Genomic DNA, 24,796 nt, shown 5'->3' with positions numbered 1-24,796 from the left:
TCTAGCACCTTTCTAAAAGTTAGTACTAGCAACCTGGTTCCAATCTGGTTAAGGTGGTATGCATTCCCTCAGAATAAGTTCCCCTTTCCACTTATTTGCCCTTATCCACATGATTATTTAACCTTCAAAGAAGTGACAGGCCGATGCAGTAATCTGGGTGTTAAGAAACTGTGTGCTAGTTTTTGGCCCACATTTTTAATGCCCATATTAATTTCTTTCTAACTCCCAATGTAGTAAGCTCATATGCAAATGCATTTTAAAATAAAGCATATTCAGGCCGATACAGTACTGTTAACCTGCGATTGGACGTGCGCTTTCGACATGCTAGCGTTACCCCTTATTCAGTAAGGGGTTGAAAATGCACGTCCAGCCCCCCTCAAACCTAATAGTGCCCGCAACATGCAAATGCATGTTGATGGCCCTATTAGGTATTCCTGCGCAATTCAGAAAGGAAAATGTGCAGCCTAGCCGCACATTTTACTTTCAGAAATTAGTGCCTACCCAAAGGTAGGCGCTAATTTTTTCTGGGCACCGGGAAAGTGCACAGAAAAGCAGTAAAGACTGCTTTTCTGTGCACCCTCCGACTTAATATCATGGCGATATTAAGTCGGAGGTCCTGAAAGTTACATAAAGTTAAAAAAAAAAAAATTTGAAGTCGACCCGCGGGTTGAAAACCAGACGCTCAATTTTGCCGGCATCCGGTTTCTGAACCCATGGCTGTCAGCGGGTTTGAGAACCGACGCCGGCAAAATTGAGCATCGGCTGTCAAACCCGCTGACAGCCGCCGCTCCTGTCCAAAAAGAGGCGCTAGGGACGCGCTAGTGACCCTAGCGCCTCTTTTTACCGCTGGCCCTAATTTGAATACTGAATCGTGCGCGGACTTTACTGTATCAGCCTGATTGAGAGTAAAATGTGCATTTGGCACAGATCCAATACGAATTTTAACTTGGGAAGGGGGTGCAAGCATCCCACAAAGTGATGGCCGTCGCTGCCACTTAGTTGGATAAGTCAGTACTTATTCAGCTCTCTAGTGCAGTTCACTCTAAGTACTGCCTTATCCAGCTATCTGGCAGCTTTTTCTCTCTGCCAGATAAGTCAGTATTTCAATAGGTAAGTGGCGGCAGTCACCACTTAGGTGGATGTCAATACTTATCCATGGACATTTTATAATTTTTTAAAACATTTTCCCGCTTTTTGGGGGGTTTCAAGCGCCACTGCACTAGCGCTGGAAACGTTACTCCAGCTCTGACCTTGATGGAGTAAGCTAAGTTTCCAGCGCTAAAAAAAAGGCTCACTAGCAAGATGCAATCTCTCTGCAACAGGAGTACTGCTTACTACCTTCATTTGCATGGGATTTCCATGCGAGGGCGCTAAGCAGTTGAGTACTCTCGTTAATAAACGCATATTTTCTGCGCGCAAAACTCCTGGTTGCATTGGCAGTAAATTCAGTTTCCAGGATCCCACCTGGAGTCCTTTTAAAAAAAACTAGCAGCTCTATAATTCTCCCAGTACTCCTCTCCTGAAGACATTTTGCCCAAAAAAAAGATGGCAGTAGAGCACTTAGGTTTATGACCAGGCCTCAACACGCCGCTCTCCGTAGCGAGGGGGAGGTGCCAGCGCTCCAGCAGACCAGCTTTTCATTGGTAGCGCGCCTTGTCAATCAGCTCACTGGCCCGCCTACCAGTCGCGGCTGTGCGTTACTGCGCCTGCGTCTCGGAGAAAGGGGGCCGGAGCTGGTTATGTGTCATTGAAGCCGGCTCCTGGTCCCTCTGCGCTCCCTCACGGCTCTCAGGACATGCTGCGGGTTAGCAGGAAGGCTGGCGCTACGCTCAGTCAGGTGAGATTTGTAGTCTGAGGCGCTTCCTAAGATTAGGAAGTCGACAAGACGTTGCAGGATTGGAAGGGAGCGACGGAATCAGGGGGGGGCAAGGTGATCGAGGGAGATGTTGAGTCTCGGATGCAAAGCTTCTACTGTTGCTGGTCAATTCCTGTGACGTTCCTGGGTGATTGACAACGTTTAAGAACCATCTACGAATGGCCTTGGCTGGAGTGACGTGAATCTCAATCAATGAGAAGAGTCCTGAGGGCGGGTGGAGGCGGGGGCTCGGAGAGAAGTTGGTGCTGGGGCTAGTAGGCGTGCACACGCGCGCTCTCCCCGGCCGTGCTTTTCTGGCGAGAGGGGTTTTTTTGTTTTTTTTTTTAATCGCTTGGAAAAGGGGATAAAGTGTTTCGAGACGGCAAGCCTCCCTCGGGCTTGTACTGAGGCCTCTTTCCAAAGGACAGCGCGGGAAAGAAGGGTGTGACCTTGCGCTCTCATTCCCCGGAGATTGAGCCCAGGGAGGTGGCGTAGTGCCTGGGACTCCAGTGTGGGAGCGGCTTGCCTCGTGTCTTTTAATGTGCCTGGGTTCTGCCCCCGCCCCCCCCCCCAAAAAAAAAAAGTGACAGGGATGGGGCGAGGTTGTCTTGCTCTTCTATGGCCACCCGTGCCTGCTAAAGTAAATCAGATCATGCTTTATAGGTCTTTCACAAATTTTACTATAGTAAACTTGCTTCCTAGTTCAGAAAATGCAGTTGATCTTCTTATTATTCTTGGTTCTGAGACTAAGATCAAGTGTTGGACTTGTCTAGTGGTTATACCGTAGTAGTGGGTTTAGGACCAGGGAAGCAAAGGTAAAAATGCTATTGACACGCCTTGTCATCTTGGGCAAGTTGTTCATGACCCACTTTGGGACAGGAACGTATTATACCTGAATTCAAATTGAGCATCTTTGGAAATTGAACTAAAAATTCAAAATTCTATATGTAGAATAAATACATGCTTTGAGCTTGTGAGCAAAGTTGGGGGGGTATCCCTTTGCCACCTGAACTCATAGGGGACATAATGTAACAGCCATTGCTAAATGATTATACACCTTTTAAAAAAAAATGCTTCCTACAGAAGTAATGTAGCCTACTTTGCAAGATGCATACATCTGTGTATTTGTGAATTCCCCCCCCCCCCCCCAAAAAAAAACAAACAAACAAACAACAAAAATACCCTTGCTGGGATTATCTTTAACCTAAATGTTAGTAGGTGAGTTCTTAAGCAGCCTTCTCTTTAGTCTGTATATTGATATATATCTATATGGAGATATATATCATATATGCCAGATCATATATTAATATTCACATCCATTACTTTTTTGTATTTGCCAATTGGAGCCCATCTGGTGCTATGCAGTGTTCACCTCATATCTGGCATAAAAACTATCCCTCAAATGCTTTAGTAATAATCATGTAAGTATTTTTTTAAATGGCAGCATATATCAAAACTGATGTAATGATTATCACCACAAATTTGTTCAGCGCAACATAGTATACATTAGATAAACCCCAGCAGGCCCTTGTTTCGCTAATCACTTAGCTTCCTCAGGATGATACTGGACAATCTAAAAAATGCTGAACTTATCTGGTGGTCTTGAAAACTGAACAGTTGAATGCCATGCAAACATTTAGAAAGTGTCTTTGACGAAGCAAGTCACTGCAACCTAGTATCTGACAAAAAACTTCAACCAAAATTTATGCTTAGCGGTGATCGCATCCCAAAAACACATTGGCGGCTATGTTGTGCTGATTAAATTTGTAGTGATTATTGTTTCATCAGCCGATGAAAGGCCAGCGAATGTCTGAAAATGAATAACTGTTTTGATACCACATTTTTTATCATAATCCATAATATATTGGGCTTGGTAGTGTGTCCGTCAGTGCTCGCGCATGTTCCCCGGCCCGCCGATAGATGCCGCAGGTGGCTCAAACATGCCGTATAGCGGCCATGTCACAACACCAGCTACAAGAGGTACTCCTGGGGGAATTCAGCGCTACTGCGGAATGCAGATTGTGCGCAGAATTCCTCCTTCCCGCAGATTTCCTCCCTCGCCAGAAGACTATTCAGAACCGGAAGGACAGTGGCCATCGCGGGACAGGCAGAAAATAGCAGAGGAGACCCTGGCATGCCGCGAATGGAGCCCGTCCTGCGGTATGCCGGGGTCTCCGCTGCTATTTTCTGCTCAAGGCCCCTCTGTGCCGCGAACGGCGCGCCGGGCCTTCATCTTCGCCGTGAATGATGCGGGTCCCGCTGCATGCCGGTGAGAGAGAATGTGTGTTGGGGAGGGTAAGAGAGAGCAGGAAGGTGTGAAAGAGCATGGGGGGTGCCGGTGACAGAGAATGTGTGTTTGGGGGGGGGGGGTGACAGAGAGCATGGTTGGTAAGACAGAGGTGGGGAGGGTGTGAGAGAGAGCATGGGAGGTAAGAGAAGGTGGGTGGGGGGATGTTTGAGTGTGGGTTTCAGAGAGAGGAAGCCTATATGAGGGGAGAGGGATGCCGGTGAGAGAGAATGTGTGTGTGAGAGAGGAGAGGGGGTGTGGGGGAGTGCGAGAGACAGCTTGGTAAATAAACTTTGCCAGCCCTGGCTTTAGCAAATGTGCCTCCACATCCCTTGCCCTGGGTGAAAACAATTTAGTTAACGCTTCCATACAAGAGCATATGTGCCAATAAAAAGGCTCGTCGCCCGGGCATAGAATGGGTACAGTTGCTAGTCTACAATAGCAAGACAAATACTTTCAAGAGTCTCAGTTCAAACCTTTTATTCAGAACACTGGACCAGTTATTGCCAGAGTAGTATTAGTAGCTAGTTCTTCATTGATATGCTGACATAGGGGCCAGCTGACACACAGACCATATTGGGTAAGGTGAAGATTCTGGTCTGAAGAAACTGAAAGTTCAATAAACAATATGCCTGTCTGACAATACATTTCTTAAGTATTTTGAAGATAGAACTTGAATGGAGATTTTGGTGGTGACCATTGATGCAGTGTCCAGGACAGAAGAGCTGGTCCTGGGTTTCAGTTCCTACATACCAGCATTTTGAGAGCTTTTCATTTTGATCAGCAATTGAAAAGCCAGCAGCAAGGAATAAGGTGACCACCTTAACTACAAAGAACTGAATTAATGAAAAAAAAAGTTTGCATGTCTGCTTGGGATGCTTGGTTCTCTTTAATCTGATAAATGCTAGTGATGTTAGAAAGGAAGAACCCTGAGGAGTATATTAATACAGTCAGAGGAGATGGAAGTGAAAGGACCTCGTGTGCTGGGGTCTCTATGAGAAGCCATGGGGAGTTAAGAATCTCTTCTGGGGTATGTGCAGCTAATCCTGGTATGTTCAGACCAAAAGCAGTACACTTGCAGGTCTACTTCTCCTCCCCCCCCCCAGCTTTGAATTGCTCCTTTGAGAAGGAGGAAGAGCTTGGCTGTGTTGCGCAGAAATTTATTATGTACTACTTGTTGCTTGGAGGAAGAATTTGATTTGATGAACCCTTGAATGAATGAACTTTGTGCCATTGTTTTATCATGACCTGTCCTTTGCTTCTGAGGACTTAGAGCACAGACATGCAAAACCATTGTTTACATTTGACACCGCATTTCTTCTTGTTTCTGCAGAACTGCCTGTGTAATAAATCTTCACTCCATCCATTACAGCTCTGCCGCAGATATGCTACATCAGGAGGGTCTGGGTATGTATTGTGCTGCCTTGCCCTTCATAATCTGGAGGCAGATTTTAGTTATTTATTAAGAGATTGTGTGATGGATGTGATTTTAATTTTTCTGTCTCAAAACACTTATTGGAAGAATAGTTGTAATGAAAGTGGAAGGTGTAATGGTTAGAGTAATTGCCTGGGAGCCAGGAGGCAAGGACTCTCTCTTTGGGACAGAAATTCTTGCACTGTACTCTGGCTTAGGGTGCTGTGTGTATATACAGTGCATTCAGAAAGTATTTAGACCCCTTCACTTTTTCCACATTTTGTTACATTACAGCCTATTCTAAAACAGATAATATGCATTTTTTCCTCCTTAAGCTGCACCCAATTCCCCATAATGACAAAGCAAAATCAGGTTCGTAGAAATTTGTGTAAATTAAAAAAATGTTACATATGTATTCAGATCCTTTGCTGTGACACTCAAATTTGAGCTCAGGTACATCCTGATTCCATTGATCATCTTTGAGTTGTTTCACCAACTTGATTGGAGTTTACATGTGGTAAATTCAATTGATTGGACATGATTTGGAAAGGCACGCACCTATCTATATAAGTCCCACAGTTGACAGTGCATGTCAGAGCAAAATCAAAGCCATGAAGTCGAAGGCATTATCTGTAGACCTCTAGGACAGGATTGTGTCGAGGCACAGATCTGGGGAAGGGTACAAAAAAAAAAAATTGCTGCAGCATTGAATGTCCCAAAAAACACAGTGGTCTCCCTCATTCTTAAATGGAAGAAGTTCGGAACCACCAGGACTCTTCCTAGAGTTGGCCATCCGTCCAAACTGAACAGTCGGGAGAGAAGGGCCTTGGTCAGGGAGGTGATCAAGAACCTGATGGTCACTCGAGCTCTAAAGTTCTGCTGTGAAGATGGGAGAATCTTCCAGAAGGACAACCATCTCTGCAGCACTCCATCAGTCAAACCTTTATGGTAGAGTGGCCAGACGGAAGCCACTCCTCAATAAAAGCACATGACAACCGGCTTGGAATTTGCCAAAAGGCATGTAAAGGATTCTTAGAGCATGAGAAACAAGATTCACTGATCTAAGGAAACCTAGATTGAACTCTTTGGCCTGAATGCAAACATCATGTCTGGAGAAAACCAGGCACAGCTCATCACTTAGCAAATACCATCCCTACAGTGAAGCATGGTGGCAGCATCATGCTTTGGGGATGTTTTTCAGCTATAGGACTTCAGACTGGGCCGACTATTCACTTTCCAACAGGACAACGACTCTAAGCTCATGTATAAGACAATGCAAGAGTGGCTTCAGGATAAGTTTTTGTCCTTGAGTGGCCCAACCAGAACCCAGACTTGAACTCTATCAAATATCTCTGGAGAAACCTGAAAATAGCTGTGCATCAGCGCTCCTCATCCAACCTATCAGAGCTTGAGAGGATCTGCAGAGAAAAATGGGAGAAAATCCCCAAATCCAGGTGTGCCAAGATTGTAGCTTCATACCCAAGAAGACTCGAGGCTGTATTGTGTGTAGATTGAGGAGGGAAAAATGCATATTATCAATTTTAGAATAAAGCTATAACAAAATGTGGAAAAAGTGAAGAGGTATGAATACTGAATACACTGTATATGCTGAAGTGAAATAGTGTTTGGGGGTTTTTTACCCTAAGAAATCTCTAATTGCAGAGTATAAGTAAAGTGAATCTGCTTGGGGCTGATCTTATGGCTCAGTTTGTATTATTCCAATAAAGGTAGCACAAGACTAATGCCAGCGTTGCTGATGTGGTTGGAGGTACATTGGATGGAAGAATGTATGCTTCTTGGTCCTCCCCCATGCTATTCTCTGTTTCCATAAGGCTCCTCTCCTCTCATATTTCCTGTTATATGAAGGGGGTGGGGAGTTGGGTTTCTGCATGGCCCCATTCCTCCATGCTGCTACTTATTTTCGATGGGCAGGAAGGGAAGGGTGGATATTCTCTTCACCATACTGCTACTTGCTGTTGGTGGGAGCTGGGGGGGTTGAAAAGATGTTTCCCGTGACCACCCTTCACAATGCTGCTTCCTAATGGCAGGGAGATGGCGGTGTCAGTTTTGTAACCAGGCTACTTCTACTTGGTGGTTCTCGCTGGTTGTGAAAATTAACTTGCCCGATGTGAGCAGAAAGGTGTTTGGTGTTTTTTTTTATTATTTTTTTTTCCCAGTTCCTGCTTATGGGGCAGAATTTTTTAAGTGAGTTTCATTCAGGTTTTGCCTGCTTTATTTATCCATGTACTGCATGTAGTTGCAAGTGGTGGGAGCTGTACGTAGTTCCCTGTATGTACCCGGATCAGTCCAGAACTCCTGGGTTAATTCATCCCTGCCAGCAGATGGAGACAGATAAAGCCTCGCTGACAATGCTTGAAAACCCCTGGTGCCACCTGCAGTAGCTCAATATTTATGTCTCCAGCAGATGGCTGGTGCATTAACCTGCAGGGCTTTCTTTTTACCCTTGCTGTTTTTCCTTTTAGATTTTTCTTTGTGGGTGAGCCTTCCTCCTAGGGGTTTGGTTCCTTAAGGAACCCTTCTCTGCTCGGTTGAGGTGGACCGGTTGCAGTCCAACTGATACCATGGGGTGTAAATCTGGTGGTCCAGATCCCTCCCCTCATGAGGCCGGCCGTGCGGCTTGCAGCCTTTTCCATTTTGGTCAGATGTTTTCTCTCCCTTTTTTAGCAGCTGTGTTAAGCTGGACAGCTCTCTTCAGCTCTGGGAGGGAAGCTCTGTTTTTTGTTAGTTAACTTTAAAGTTTAAAAAAATAAATAAGTTTGTACAAAGCAGGAAGTCTGCTGACGATAAGGCTCCGGGGTGTCTCTCTCTCTCTCTGTCCCTTCCCTTTTTCGGCAGGTGTTTCAATCCAGGTCGCGCTTTAGGGACGCCAGATGGTCTCGTCCTTCAAGAGGGCCCGTAGGGGCGCAGTCCCAAAAGCCTTTTCAGCAACCGCAGGGCTCTGGCCGAGGCCAGTCCTTTCACGCGATGGGAGGAGCAGCAGCGGTCAAGTCCTCCCAATGAAGCGAGGCCAGTCCACTCTGACGTTCCCTATATAAGGGGCCGGCTGGCAGATTATTACGGAGAGTGGACCAAAATCACATAGGATCAGTGGGTACTCTCGGTGATAAGAGACGGTTACGCCTTAGAATTTGCAGACTCCGTTCCCGACCTCTTCTTAGTCTCCCCTTGCTGGTTTTCCACAAAGCACCGAGTGGTTCGAGAGGTGTTGCAAAGATTGCGTGAGTTGGGAGCAGTGATTCCGGTACTGCCTCGCGAACGGGGCAGGGGTCGCTACTCCATCTATTTCGTTGTCCCGAAAAAGGAGGGGACGTTTCACCCTATTTTGGACCTCAAATCAGTCAACAGGTCCTTACATATCCCATGTTTTCGGATGGAAATGCTCCGGTCGGTGATAGCGGCGGTCCGTTCTCGGGAGTTCTTGGCATCCCTAGATCTGACGGAAGTATACTTGCAAATCCCAATTCATCCAGCACATCAGCAGTTTCGCGGTATAGGGTCAACATTTCCAATTCCAGGCTCTGCCTATCGGGCTAGCAATGGCTCCCCGCATGTTCACCAAGGTGATGGTGGTGGCGGCGGCTCTCCGATGCAAAGGGGTGCTGGTACACCCTTATCTCGACGATTGGCTAATTCGGGACAAGTCGTTGGAGGGTTGCCATGCATCAGCTCAAAGTGGTTCGCCTGTTGGAGTCTCTCGGCTGGGTGGTGAACCGGAGGAAGAGTCACTTAGAGCCGTCCCAAGTTCTCGAATACCTCGGCGCTCGATTCGACATGAGCCAAGGCAGGGTGTTTCTTACACAGGAGAGGTGTAAGAAACACCGAGAACGGACCGCCGCTATCACCGACCGGAGCATTTCCATCCGAAAACATGGGATATGTAAGGACCTGTTGACTGATTTGAGGTCCAAAATAGGGTGAAACGTCCCCTCCTTTTTCGGGACAACGAAATAGATGGAGTAGCGACCCCTGCCCCGTTCGCGAGGCAGTACCGGAATCACTGCTCCCAACTCACGCAATCTTTGCAACACCTCTCAAACCACTCTGTGCTCAAACTTCAGTCACAGGTTCGCCGCTTATTGGCATTGAAAGTTCCATGAGCCTAGGATTTCCTACAGGTTCTGGGTTCGATGGCTTCCAACCTAGCATTGGTACTGTGGGCCTTCGCGCATATGCGTCCATTTCAGAGGACTCTGTTGGACAAATGGAATCCTCTGTCGCAGGCTTTTCATTTACTGGCTTTGCTGGATGTGTCGGTGCAGAACAGTCTATCGTGGTGGCTACGGTCTTCCAATCTGCAGCGTGGAGTCAGCCTAGGGGTTCCGGAGTGGGTGGTTCTCACTACCGATGCCAGTCTCTCTGGTTGGGGAATGGTCTGCGAGCAACAATCGGCCCAGGGTACTTGGTTGGTGATGGAAATCTCATGGCCAGTCAATCGCTTGGAGACCAGAGCGGTATGACTGGCACTTAAGAAGATAAGAAATTGCCATGCTGGGTCAGACCAAGGGTCCATCAAGCCCAGCATCCTGTTTCCAACAAAGGCCAAGCCAGGCCACAAGAACCTGGCAATTACCCAAACACTAAGAAGATCCCATGCTACTGATGCAATTAATAGCAGTGGCTATTCCCTAAGTAAACTTGATTAATAGCCGTTAATGGACTTCTCTTCCAAGAACTTATCCAAACCTTTCTTCCTCTCGTTCAGGGACGTTCGGTCAGAGTTCTGTCGGACAACGCCACAACGGCGTACATCAATCGTCAAGGAGGGACCAAGAGTCAAGGGGTAGCAATGGAAGATCGAGAGCTGTTTCAATGGGCGGAAAGGTACTTGGTTCAGCTAGCAGCGTCTCATATTGCAGGGGTCGACAACGTTCAGGCCGATTTTCTCAGTCATCAAACCTTAGATCCAGGAGAGTGGGAATTGGCGGAGTCTGCAATGCGGCTCATCTGGAGAAGATGGGTCCATCCCCACATCGATTTGATGGCGACTTAGCTCAATGCGAAAGCTCCTCGGTTCTTCAGTCGCAGGAGAGAGTACAGGGCCGATGGAGTCGACGCTGTAGTGGTGCCTTGGCCTTAGGAAGTTTTACTGTATGTCTTCCCGCCGAGGCCGCTGGTGGGCAAAGTATTGCTCAGAATAGAAAAGCACCCAGGAAAGGTAATCCTGGTAGCTCCAGAATGGCCGCGTTGACTGTGGTTCGCGGATCTTGTTACTTTGTCGGTGGACGGTCAGTTGCGCCCGAGTCACCTCTCGGAACTGCTTCATTGAGGTCCCGTATTTTCCGATCAGGCAGATCACTTTTGTCTAGCGGCTTGGCTTTTGAAAGGTGTCGATTGCGACTGAGAGGATACCCAGAACCGGTGATTACTACGCTTCTACAGGCTTGATGGCAATCCACTTCCCTCTCATATGTTTGGATCTGGAAAGTGTTTGAAACTTGTGTTCCGAACAAGGGGTTCTTGCGGTTCAGACCTCGATAGCTCACGTCTTGTCTTTTCTACAAGAGGGTTTAGCTAAGGGTCTTGCCTTTAATTCCCTTAAGGTACAGGTAGCGGCGCTTGCTTGCTTACAAGGGAAAATTGAGGGTTATTCCCTGTCTTCTCACCCGGACGTGCAGTGATTTCTTCGGGGAGTTAAGAATTTGAGGCTTCTGGTGTGGAAAATTTGCCTTCCCTGGACCCTTAATCTGGTTCTGCGAGTATTGTGTGACGCTCCATTTGAACCTATTCGGAGAGCGACTCTTAAAGATTTGACTCTCAAGGTGGTGTTCTTGGTGGCCATTTGTTCCACTAGGAGGATTTCTGTACTGCCGGCCTTGTCTTGTAGGGATCCATTTCTTCAAATATGATTCAGGTATTACATTGCGTACGGTTTCTTCCTTTGTCCCAAAGGTGGTGTCTGCCTTTCATATTAATCAGACTATCGAGCTCCCAGCGTTTACAGATTTGGATGCTTCTACGCCGCATGCTCGGGAGCTTAAGATGTTAAATGTCCGCAGAACATTGCTTCGTTACCTCAAGGTTACTAATGAATTCAGAAGATCGGATCATCTGTTTGTGCTATGGAGCAGGCCAAAGAAAGGGACCAAGGCCTCCAAAGCAAGGATTGCCAGGTGGCTTAAGGAGGCTATTGGGTCAGCATACCTTCTCAAGGGCTGCCAGGTTCCTGATAGTTTGCGAGCTCATTTGACGCAAGCTCAGGCTGCTTCATGGGCGGAGGCGCAGTTGGTCTCTCCGCAGGGAATTTGCAAGGCAGCGACTTGGAAGTCGCTGCATACTTTTGCAAGGCATTACAGGTTGGATTTGGGATTTTCAGATTCCAGATCTTTTGGTGAAGGTGTCTTGCGAACAGGACTCTCCAGGTCCTACCTTCTCTAGGAAGCTTTGGTACATACCAGGAGTTCTGGACTGATCCGGGTACATACAGGGAAAAGAAAATTGGTTCTTACCTGATAATTTTCGTTCCTGTAGTACCAACGGATCAGTCCAGAACCTACCCGAGTTAGGAGGGAGAGTTAACAGCTCAGCTATAACTTTGTCAGCAAACTTCCGTTCTTCGTTGTAAACTTTATACACTTTTTCAAGTTATTTGAGACATTTTTAGTTGGTTATTGCAATGGTGTTATTTTTCAGCTTGGGTACAGATCAATACTGAGCCTACTGCAGGTGGCACCAGGGGTTTTCAAGCAGTGTCAGCGAGGCTTTATCTGTCTCCATCTGCTGGCAGAGATGAATTAACCCAGGAGTTCTGGACTGATCCATTGGTACTACAGGAACGAAAATTATCAGGTAAGAACCAATTTTCTTTTGTGGTCTGGTGAAATCAAGATCAGGCTGTAATTGATCTCACCCATCCTGGTAATGCAGGGTTATTCACTCTGAGACTTATCCCTGCGGCTCTTCTGTTGCTATGTTTCACTGTAAAGGTGTGGGGCTAGTCTCCTTTATTGAAAGTTGAATGATTCTTCATTTTAGTGCAAGAATGCCCAACTTCCATCCTCTTGTCTACAAATGGATCTGAGAGTGGGATAGAGGTGCATATGTTGCCTGAAATTACCTATATCTTTAATGGACCCTGTACTACGTGTTTGACAATGATGAATCTTATATCTTAGTTCTAATAGATTTTAACAGCAGCCTTCGACACTGTGGACCATATCCTGCTATGCCATCAGATGAGAAAAATTGGAATAGAAAGATGTGTTCTCAAATGATTTTCTTCCTTCCTAGCTGATAGGTCATTCCAAGTCAAACTGGGAAACCACATATGTGATGCATTCTCTATCAGTACAGGTGTCCCTCAGGGTTCAGCACTCCCGGCAACACTTTTCAATATATATATGCTTCATCTGTGTACACTACTAGCTGAATTAGGAATCAACGTCTTATACGCAGATGACATACAGTTCTACATTCCATTTGCCAAATCATTTGAAAATACAGCATCAACACTCTCATCATACACGAAGGCAATGCAGCAAGAATGGTTGCATCTTAAACTAACACCAAACACAAAAAAGACCCTGAAATTGTGTGGCTAAGGAGAAACTCCTCTAACAAGTACGAGACCTAGAAATACAGATCGATGAGAAATTCATAATGAAAAATCATATAAATTAAAACAGGATACTCCAAGCTCTGAATATTACATTGGTTGAAACCTTTACTAACATTCCAGGACTTCCACACTATTTTACAAACACTAATATTCTCAAACATAGATTACTGCAACACCCTATTACTAGGCCTACCTTCAGGGCTATTAAAACCATTACAGTTACTTCAAAATGCCTCAGCAAGACTTTTATTAGGGTCAAGGAAATTTGACCACATCACCTCCTCACTGATAGCTGTACTGGCTGCCAGTACAATCCAGAATCCATTATAAAGTATTAATATTTTTTAACATCATCAACAGTAACCCGTGCTTAATAGGTGTGAATCTCCAACTATACGCACCACAGGGAACACTAAACTTGCCAAACAAAGGACTATTAACTATGCCTACTACGTGGAATACACATCTAATGCGAACAAGAGACCGAATGTTTTCCATAGCAGGCCCTATGTTGTGGAATTCTCTACCAGAGACATTACGTCTGATAACATTCAGAGTTTCAAACATGAGCTGAAAACCTGGCTCTTCAAAAATGCATATGATCTAACATAAAATATCAATAGGCAAAAAACTACAATATTAAAAACACTGATAATGTTAGAAGAATGAATGACAAGTAGTGAGTGATTGGTTGAAACCTTTAAAGGGCCTTGGAGGCGTTGCACCCTTTGGACCCAACGGCTAAGGAACGCCTGCGTTTACTGAAAGTGGATGCCCTGGTCTGTGCCATCTTAAAGCAAATAACTATTCGTGTAGAGGGAGGAGCGGCCTTGAAGGATGCTCATGATAGGCAGTTGACATCATCCTTAAGCAAGCCTTTGACACGACCGCAATGACACTGCAGGTCGCTTCCTGTTGTGCCTTGGTGGCTTGTTCGTGTCTGCTCCTCTCGAGAGAGGCAGATAGTTCAGGGGTGCATGCTGGAGAGGCGATCGAGCCCGCCGCGCCTTCCTAGTAAATCGCTGGGGCCTGCCATCCATCAACCTACTGGCTATATCTCACAATGCAAAGGGTCCCCCGTTCTTCAGTCTCAAGACTAGATCAGCGCTCCCCAAGGGATTGATGCCCTCGTCCAGACCTGGCCAGAGGAGGATTTACTGTACACCTTACCTCCGTGGCCTCTACTGAGTAAGATCATCCGCAAGATTGAACACCACAGAGAATTAGTTCTTCTGGTGGCCCTGGATTGGACCAGGAGCCCGTGGTATACAGACATGCGGAGGCTTCTTGTGGAGAGTCCTCTTTACTTCCCCCCCAGCAGAGGGACCTTCTCCAGCAAGGCCCGATTATTCACGAAGATCAAACTCTATTCTCTTACAGTCTGGCCCTAGAGAGGACTCACCTGCCGAAATGTGGTTATTCGGTGGCCGTGATCGCCACATTGCTCTGCACACGGAAGTTCTCAACATCCCTGGCGTACGTACAGATCTGGAGAATATTTGAGGCTTGGTGCGAGGAGCGTGGGGTGCCCCCGCGAACGGCCAAGATCCCCCCCCAAGATTCTGGAATCTTTGTTCAGGCCGTCCTGTAAAAGATTGTCCCTCATCTCTCTGAAGGTCCAGGTGGCAGCCCTCTCCTGCTTCAGGGCCGAGGTGAACAGAAACAGTCTGTCTGCGCATCCAGACTTGGCCAGTTTCCTAAAAGGGGTTAAACAACTCCAACTACCCTTTAAAGTGGCCGGTCCCCCTATGGAACCTCAGTCTATTATTGGACTCCCTAGCAGGGCCTTCCTTCAGACCACAGTCTGTCGCTATGCCTATTAACACTAAAGACAGTATTCTTGGTGGCAATATGCTCAGCTCGTTACATCTCTGAACTACAGGAACAGTACAGCTTTGCATCGTCCCCTCCTTCTTACCGAAGGTAGTCCCAGAATTTCACCTGAACCAATCCATCTCCTTACTGTCCCCGAACAGATGCAAAGACAAGGAAGACTACTGCCGCCTTCGCCATCTAAATGTTGGTAGACTTCTGTGCAGTGTCTGGAACGTTCAGAACCGGTGCACAAGACAGATCACTTGTTTATTCTTCACGGGGGAAAGAAACAGGGCGAAGCGGCTTCGCGAGCTACCATAGCTCACTGGATCAAGGGAGCTTATGTAGAGGCAGGGAAGCCCTTATCCCTTCAGGTCAAATCTCAGTCTACCAGGGCCTAGGCAGTATCCTGGGCGGAAGCTAGGCTACTGTCTCCCACTGACATCTGTCGAGCAGCGACATGGTCCTCCTTACACACCACCTCCAGGTCCTAACGCCTGGAAATTCAGGCCCGAGAGGATGAAGCCTTTGCGAGGACAGTGCTAACCGGACCACGGGCAGCCTCCCGCCCCATTCGGGAGTAGCTTTTGTACATCCTGTTGGTCCTGAGTCCATCTGGCTACACACTAGGAAATGGAGAAATTACTTACCTGATAATTTCGTTTTCCTTAGTGTAGACAGATGGACTCAGTATCCCACCCATGGCTGCTCATGAACAGTGCCAAGGAATCGCACATGAATCTCGATCCCAGAGAGGTTACAGGTAAGCCATCACCCTATCCTTAGACCTGAGCATCTATAATATTGCTGGGATTCAGTGCTTATGTTTGGTTGACTACAGTTACGGTCACCAGTTTTAATCAAGTTTTCAATAGTATCTCGACAATAGTTTTTGAAGAGAATACTGAATGGCTGAGTCACGACAGGAGTATATCCAGGGTGACATCAGCTTTGAAACCTGACTGTCTCCATCTGCTGACAGGGAAGCATAACCCATTGGTCCTGAGTCCATCTGTCTACACTAAGGGAAAACGAAATTATCAGGTAAGTAATTTTTCCATTGAATGTGGACAGTGCAAAGTGATGCACTTAGGAAAGGGTAACCCAAATTATAGCTACATGTGGCAGATAGTAGTTAGAACCCAAAGGTTTCAAAAACATGTCCGTGAGATATATATCGACAGGAATAGGTTAAAGAAATTCTTAGCTTTTAGTTCTTCCAAAGGATAGTTGGCAAGACTCCTGTATCTTGTAGTCTGCCTTAATAAAACAAAACGTTGAAAGCTGTGAAGGTTTAAATCTTCTTCTATTTTATAGCACATGAGGTTGTGGGTTATAGCAATATCTGAATTTGATAGTCTCCTGTTTGCCTTTTTTTCATGGTTGAGGGACAGTTTTCATTATGTCAGTCAGTATTGCCATAATATACTGTATATCTTCCTTCTATATCCCTTATACAGAGCACCAGCCCATTAATGCTAATCTTTCTGTCTTTAATATAGTGCCTCAGCTGGGAAGATTATTGGAGCAAGTGTTTTGTTTGTCACCGGAGGACTTGGTGGCACTGTACTGTATTCAAAGTGGGATCCACGTTTCCGAGACAATGTGGAGAAGTCCATCCCTTATTCTGAAAAACTCTTTGATTTGGTTCTTGGTCCTGCTCCATACAATTTGCCTGTGCCAAAGAAACCAGTATGTAATATTTTTTTTGTTTCCTTTTTGTTTTTAAACGAGCATCAGTATGCAGAAAAATCTTTTTTCTTAATGATTGAAAATGTGATGGTTTTTGTACATGGAAATGTATAGAATTAGTTATTTTTCGAGTCTAATATTTAAGTAATATTATGTGGAATCTTAGGGTTCTGGTGGTAAAGCTTTGAACTCTTCTACCAAGCTTCATCCTTCACATGAATTGGATTTCCATGCTGCCTTCCCTGGTCCTCCTTAAGTTCTCTACACACCTCTCAAATTGTTGCTGGCCTGGCCCACCCATTGCCATGATACCATATATCCTGTTGCTCCTATATTCCCTCCCCCCCCCCCCCACCATACACACACCAAAATTAATACCATTATTCTGTTCTCCCTGCGGGCATCTGCTACTTTATATCCCTCAGCTCTGCCCTAAAGGCCTCAGTTCCTCCATAGTCCCCTTGCTGCTGCTACTACTTCTCACTATATCGACCTCCTTCTCCAGTGTTAGGCAAGGTAAATATTTATGGTTCCAATGGTGAGTGTTTTTACTATGTGTCTGTCTTCTATGTTAACATCAGGAGATGTTTTAGGAGATGCTAGCAGTTGCATTGTGTTTGACCTGACTTGAATTTGGATTTTAGAGTTAATTACTCGCCTTGCCAAAGGTAAGCTAAAGCCAGTTAAATTTGGGTACAGCAGGAGAAGCGGGATTTTAACCCAGGCTTCTCTGGTTCTAAACCCCTGCTCTAATCACTAGCCCACTGCTCCACTCCAGAGCAGATTTTGTTGATCTGATTCCATAATCGTGACATGTCACTTCAACAACTTCCATTGAGGTTGCAGGTTTAGAAAGGTCGCCTACAAAAACCATAGCTTTTGGTTTTCAGAGCAAACAAAAATGTGAATGTGTTTAGAAACAGATCATAAACTGAAGGAGAGGCATACTTCAATATTAAAAATGTAGTTACTGGACGCTGCAGAAGCCTTGCAAACTTTGAATTTACCTTCAATTCACTTGCTGGGGTGAAGGGAGCCTGGCCTGGAACCTTTGGGTGAGGCACCCTGGCCCCCTCGATGCCGACGGAAACCCCGCCCACAAAGTGACGTCATCGGGGTGGGACCCGCAGCCCATAAAACCGGCTGTGCAGGAGAGGTTCCTGACGCTGCAGAAGCCTTGCAAACTTTGAATTTACCTTCAATTCACTTGCTGGGTTGAAGGGAGCCTGGCCTGGAACCTTTGGGTGAGGCACCCTGGCCCCCTCGATGCCGACGGAAACCCCGCCCACAAAGTGACGTCATCGGGGTGGGACCCGCAGCCCATAAAACCGGCTGTGCAGGAGAGGTTCCTGACGCTGCAGAAGCCTTGCAAACTTTGAATTTACCTTCAATTCACTTGCTGGGGTGAAGGGAGCCTGGCCTGGAACCTTTGGGTGAGGCACCCTGGCCCCCTCAATGCTGACGGAAACCCCGCCCACAAAGTGACGTCATCGGGGTGGGACCCGCAGCCCATAAAACCGGCTGTGCAGGAGAGGTTCCTGACGCTGCAGAAGCCTTGCAAACTTTGAATTTACCTTCAATTCACTTGCTGGGGTGAAGGGAGCCTGGCCTGGAACCTTTGGGTGAGGCACCCTGGCCCCCTCGATGCCGACGGAAACCCCGCCCACAAAGTGACGTCATCGGGGTGGGACCCGCAGCCCATAAAACCGGCTGTGCAGGAGAGGTTCCTGACTGCAGAAGCCTTGCAAACTTTGAATTTACCTTCAATTCACTTGCTGGGGTGAAGGGAGCCTGGCCTGGAACCTTTGGGTGAGGCACCCTGGCCCCCTCGATGCCGACGGAAACCCTGCCCACAAAGTGACGTCATCGGGGTGGGACCCGCAGCCCATAAAACCGGCTGTGCAGGAGAGGTTCCTGACGCTGCAGAAGCCTTGCAAACTTTGAATTTACCTTCAATTCACTTGCTGGGGTGAAGGGAGCCTGGCTTGGAACCTTTGGGTGAGGCACCCTGGCCCCCTCGATGCCGACGGAAACCCCGCCCACAAAGTGACGTCATCGGGGTGGGACCCGCAGTCCATAAAACCGGCTGTGCAGGAGAGGTTCCTGACGCTGCAGAAGCCTTGCAAACTTTGAATTTACCTTCAATTCACTTGCTGGGGTGAAGGGAGCCTGGCCTGGAACCTTTGGGTGATGCACCCTGGCCCCCTCGATGCCGACGGAAACCCCGCCCACAAAGTGACGTCATCGGGGTGGGACCCGCAGCCCATAAAACCGGCTGTGTACGGCGTTTGTCGACGTCGGCGCTGGTCCTAAGCCGCGCTGTCCCAAGGGGCGCGCGCCTTAGTGCGGCTTTGTGAAGGATTTGGGAAGGATTGAAAGACTTCTTCAGCTCAAATATTAACCGAGAGATCTGAGAGTAGTTGTGGAACGTCGGTAAACGTGAGTACCGTGTACCCAGCACATTAAATGCCGCATTCAGCTAGAAAGCGGAGGGCTAAAGAAAAAGAGGCCTCTGCTGACTGTGTTTCCACTATGCTGGGTCCAATGGATGCTCATGTATACCGGGGAGCACTGTTATCGGGTGAATGTTCGTTGAGAGAAGGTAAGGAGCAAGTTTTACCTAGCCTCTCTCTTGAACTTTGTACCACTCTATCCCCGATAGAGCGTACTCCCCCAGGTAATCCAGCAGAGTTGAGACCTCAAATTCAAGTACCTGAACCGGGAAAGGCCAGTGAAGGCCTGGAAATACCGGAACATGGTCTTGTTCCATCCTTGGATTTGAATAGCTCCTCTAAAATGTCATCGGAACCTGTGGTCTATGTCAGCAACCCTAATGAAAGGGAGAACTTGGAGGCAAAGATTATCCTTCCACAAATAAAGAGGATTGAATTGAAAAAGCCTGCATCCATATCTCTTGAATCAATATGAGAGGCTATTCAGTCTCTAAATGAAAATATTTATACTCAGATGTCCCCAGTATATAGTAACATGGAGAAAATAGATACGTGACTTTTAGAAGTTGAAAAAGAAACACAAATTGGAAAAACAAATACCGCTAAATTAAAGATCGAAATAGATAGTAGTAAAGCACAACAAAGTGCATTAATTAAAGATAATATTATTCTGACAAACAAATTGGAAAATATTGAAAATACCCTGAGGGGAAAAAATTTGCGTTTCATCAACTTCCCAAAGAGCCAATTAATTTCACCAAAAGAAATGTGGAAAAAATATATGTTAGAAATTTTGAAATTGCCAGAACAAGTTTTACCGATAACTACTAGGATATATTATATCCCAAGTAGTAGTACTCGTAAGGAAGGAGAAAACAGAATGGTAAATGATGTCCCTGAACAACTTAATTTAACTCAGTTCCTAGAGACGTCTCAAAATGATCAAACTTTGCCTGCTACTATGGTAGTTTCTTACCTAATGGAAGCGGATAAGGAATTGACTTTGAGAATGTTTTTTAGACATAGAACGGAATTGTTTATGGGATATAAGGTTAATATATTCCCAGATTTGGCCAAGAGCACTCAAAAAAGGAGGAAACAATTTCTCATTTTAAGACCTAGAGTGTTAGAGATTGGTGCAATGTTTCTTCTGAAATATCCTTGTAAATGCCTAGTTAAATATCAAAGTTTATCCTATGTTTTCTTCCATCCGAACCAGCTTACAACTTTTCTTGTGGGTAAGAGGGTAATGCCTGAGAGTTCATCCCCCAAGGATTAGGGGAAACTGTCTAGATAAAAACGCTCATTAATGATATAGTTCACTGTGCTTTAGTTCCACTATTACTTTAAAAGTTTAATAATTTAATACAATTCCTGAGGTAGTATCTCAGATCTCGGATTGTGGACTTTGATTAATGTTACAAAAGATATATTTTATGTATTGAAATATCTCATATACAACTTGAATTGTACATGTTTTCTAACAAGAAGTGTTCTCTTGATTGTAATGTTTAAAATTTCATTAAAACATATTAAAAAAAAAAAAAAATGTAGTTACTGTTCTCACTCCTGTCAGCAAATGCTGAAAATACTTGGAAGCATAGCACTGTGCACTCATGAGTCCATCTCTGGTAATCTCCCTCCCTTGTCCTTCCCACTGCCACCCATGTTTCTTAAGCATGTTTGTATTCTGTCATTGTTCTGGTTATTGCTACCTCTGGTGGTCATCCATTCTAGACATGCATTACGATCTCAGTAATGAAATATCATTTTTGAGCCTCCCCTCCTCCATTCCAGATGTGCACTACCATCTTGGTTACAAAATAACACCTCTGAGCCTTCCACCCTCCAACTTCATTTCCTTTTCATACCTAGATCAGTCCAGACAAGTGGGTTTATGCATCCTTACCAGTAGATGGAGGCAGAGAACAAAACTTTTGAGGCATTGCTACATAAGAGTACCACCTGCAGTCCCTCAGTATTTCTCTGTCTCCAGCAGATGATATAGGTGCAAACCTGCAGTCTGTTTAAAAAAAAAAAAGTTAGTACAGAGTAGGGGAAAAAAAGATCCGGAGCTCCCAGAGGTGTTAAGTACATTTTGTGGGCCATCCCTCTGGCTGAGCAGGGCGAGCGGGGAGGTTGGATATCCCCGGCCAGGCGTGACCCTTGATTCCAGGGGGAGGGAATGCCAGGGATCCTGATTATTCCCTTGCTCCCCCTGAGGGCCTCCCACCGAAGCCGGCCTGTGGAAGTGTCCTGGAGCTCCAGAAGCAGGAGAGTATCCTTTTCTGTCCTTCCTTGAGGGGCTGGGGAAGCTGGGTGCCTTTCAGGGACTTTGGTGTGGTTATTTTTTCCCTTGCTGCGGCTGTCGACTCAGAATCGGGGGGTGGAGAGGCTCGCGTGGCTTGTGCTATCCGTTCAGCACAGAGTCTGGATAGCGGCGTGGCTGCGACGGCTTTATTTTTCCTCCTCTGTTTATTTTTAGCCGCGAGCCGTGCCGCATGCGCCATGGCAACTCCTGCTGAGCATGGGAAATCCTATCAGGCCAGCGGGGGGGAGGTTTTCTCTCCTCAATGAGGCCTTTCTCTGCCCGAGCTGTGTCTCTGGAGGTGAGGGAGCCTCAATACAGACTCCCAGGGGCAGACGTTGTTCTCGGGCTGCAGCCCTGTGCATGAGGCCCGGAGGGGAGCTCAGAGACTGCAGCCATTTTAGCTCCACGTGGCAGGAGCTCTGCCTTGGATGTGGAGAGCAGGGGTTCCCCTCCCCTGCTTTCTCCTGTGGTTCAGGGATCAGATGGGAGTGGAAAGGAAAAGCGCAGGGTGACCACGGAGCAGATGACCCACAATGGTTTTTCTGCGGATTTCATTTTGCTGATGGACAAGGCCTATCTCGCCAGGCACGACCTGGCATCTAAGCGGCCAGCCTCTCAGCCAATCTGGATTGGCCTTAAGAGGCCTCGAGCTGAGGCGCCTCTGCAGACGGGGGTCATTTTGCACTTCTTGGGTCTTGAGCATTTGCTAGGTGATGATACTTCCTCTGTGGATTCCTAGGGCACTGATCCGATGAGTAATGAGCCAGCCACAAGTGGACCAGGGCACTGGTCAGAGCACTGATTCCAGGGGCTGGGTTGCTGGGGGACCTGGATACGGGTGAGGTCCCTTTGACGGAAGGGGATGATCCCAGGGTTGTTGAGTCGCAATTCATTCTTGCGAAATAACCTCTCATCCCTCAGGTTCTGGAGGAACTGGGGATTAAGGTGTCACAGAGGGGATAAACCTGGTGTTGAAGGGTCTGCGTGGACCACCGTGGGCATTCCCTTTGCCGAAGCAGGTGAAGAAGTTGATTGACCGGGAGTGGGATTCCCCAGAAGCCGGTTTGAAGGTGGCCAGGCTACGGTCAGGTTGTACCCCCTGCCCAAGAGCATCTTGGATATGTGGAAGCTGCTGAAGGTAGATGCGGCAGTAACGAAGAAGACACCCATTCCTGTGGCAATGTCAGCGGCTTTGAAGGATGTCCAGGATCAGAGGCTGGCGATCCTGTTGAAGAGGCTCTTTGAGGTCTCGGCTCAGAGCCTGAGGGCTACAGTCTGTGCCAGCCTTATGCAGAGGGAAAAATTATAGCTATAAATGGAAAGTTACGCTACCTGGTGCACTTCCAAAGGTGTACCACCATTGGTCTGCTCACCTGAATTACTCATTCATTATCTTCATACACTATACGCAGCTGGTCTAGCAACATCATCCATTAGAGTTCATCTAAGCGCCATAGGGGCATATCATAGGCCAGTTAACAATATTCCTATATCCAATCACCCCATACTATCTTGTTTCATCAAGGGGTTAACTCAACTTCGTCCTCCGATCTCTAAGCCTCCAGTTCCATAGAACCTCACCATAGTTCTGGAATAGCTCATGCTTTTCCCGTTTGAACCCATGGACTCAGCACATATTAAATACCTCACATGGAAAGTTGTATTCCTGGTTGCAGTAACATCGGCACGAAGAGTTAGTGAATTACAGGCCTTGGTCCATTATTCTCCATATTTGCAATTTCATCATCAAAAGGTAGTTCTCCGAACTCACCCATCCTTCCTACCAAAAGTGGTTTCTCAATTCCATTTCAATCAGACCATGGAATTACCCACCTTTTTCCTCATGCAAATGATAGGGAAAAACTACTGCACACACTAGATTGCAAAAGAGCAACTCAACTTTTTGTCTCCTTTGACCCAAAGGCACCTGGATTACCAGTGGCTAAACGCACCATCTCCAGCTGGATAGCACAGTGCATCAAATTCTGTTACGACAAACAGAAACTACAACTACATTCAGAGCCTAAAGCTCACCAAGTGAGAGCAGTAGCAGCCTCATTGGCACACCTAAAAAATGTGCAACCCATAGACATTTGTAAGGCAGCTACATGGTCATCGCTTCATACCTTTACATCTCACTACTGCCTTGATCAACAGGCAGCCACTGATGTGAAGATAGGGCAAGCAATCCTGCAATCTCTATCCTCCTATTCACGGTGACCGCCACACTGTCAAAGATCACGTACAAATATATATATCATACACAATGTGATCGGGAGCTTGGGACTCCCATGACAGCATGACTAATTCAGCCCTGCTATCGACGGGAAAAAGCAAGTTTGCTTACCATAAACGCTGTTTCCGTAGATAGGATGAATTAGCCATGCTGACCCACCCTCCTCCCTGGCAGTCACCTAGTCTTAGACTACACTACAGCTTAATCACAGACTGAGGAGATTCCGTTACTTTCCTGCGCGGGAATACACGCGCAGCCGCAGAGACCAAAGCTCTAATCTCTGCTTTGACAAGCTCCGCCTCCCGGGCCTGATTGACAGATCCCGTGACAGCATGGCTAATTCATCCTGCTATCTACAGAAACACTGTTTACGGTAAGCAAACTTGCTTTTTACTACAGCTGTTAATAGAGCGGGCATTACCATTTTGGCCAAACCTGGGAGAGATGCGACTGTCTATGGATCGTATAGACCCATCTCCCTCATTAATCTAGATTTAAAAATATTGGCCAAAATCCTAGCAAAGAGACTACACATCTGATACATGCGGCCCAAACAGGTTTTATTCCAGGTAGGTTGGCAGCGGACAATGTTCGTAGGGTAGTGAACTTAATTTGGCGGGTCCAGTCTACGGCAACACCACTAGTGCTGTTGAAGATAGACGCGGAGAAAGCCTTCGACCTTGTGCACTGGGACTACCTATTTGCAGTACTACACAAGGTGGGCTTAGGGGGTCAGTTTACCACTTGGATCCGTAAATTATACCACAAGCCCAGCGCGTGCATTAAGGTGAATGGGGGTTAAACTAAGCCATTTGAGATTGCTCGAGGCACTAGGCAGGGATGTCCCTTATCTCCTCTGTTTGTGCTATATCTGGAACCTCTAGCTGTTAAAATTAGATCCATCCCAGAGATTCAAGGCATGAAAGTGGAAACTCAGGAGTATAAGCTCTCCATGTTTGCAGATGATGTCTTGTTTACTGTGGCCAACCCAGACAGCTCGTTGCTGCCATTGGTGCAAGAATTTAAAAAATTCAACGCCGTTTCCGGCTACCAGTTAAATGTCGATAAATCTGAACTCCTAAATGTGAAGCTTACGGCAGACCACTTCCACAGTTTGAATAAGCAGTATCCATTTAAACTTGTCCACTCCACTTTAA

At 46.6% G+C, this 24,796-nt stretch overlaps 1 protein-coding gene across 7 annotated transcripts in view; it reads left to right on the top strand.

Annotated features, from left to right (window-relative positions):
* The first annotated feature begins 1,680 nt into the window (after positions 1-1,680).
* Positions 1,681-24,796, top strand: part of IMMT (inner membrane mitochondrial protein) — a 144,464-nt gene continuing 121,348 nt past the window's right edge. For all 7 annotated transcript variants that reach the window (XM_029592774.1, XM_029592773.1, XM_029592772.1 and 4 more), the window contains exons 1-3: positions 1,681-1,837; positions 5,476-5,549; positions 16,450-16,639. In XM_029592774.1, coding sequence (XP_029448634.1) covers positions 1,796-1,837; positions 5,476-5,549; positions 16,450-16,639 — 306 coding nt within the window. In that variant the 5' untranslated portion in view covers positions 1,681-1,795. The remainder of the gene's footprint in view (positions 1,838-5,475; positions 5,550-16,449; positions 16,640-24,796) is intronic.

The sequence above is a fragment of the Rhinatrema bivittatum genome, chromosome 1, assembly GCF_901001135.1.
Source record: "Rhinatrema bivittatum chromosome 1, aRhiBiv1.1, whole genome shotgun sequence".
Classification (NCBI taxonomy): Eukaryota; Metazoa; Chordata; class Amphibia; order Gymnophiona; family Rhinatrematidae; genus Rhinatrema; species Rhinatrema bivittatum.
Note: the sequence above shows the minus strand (reverse complement) of the source record. Positions and strands in the feature narration are given on the sequence as shown.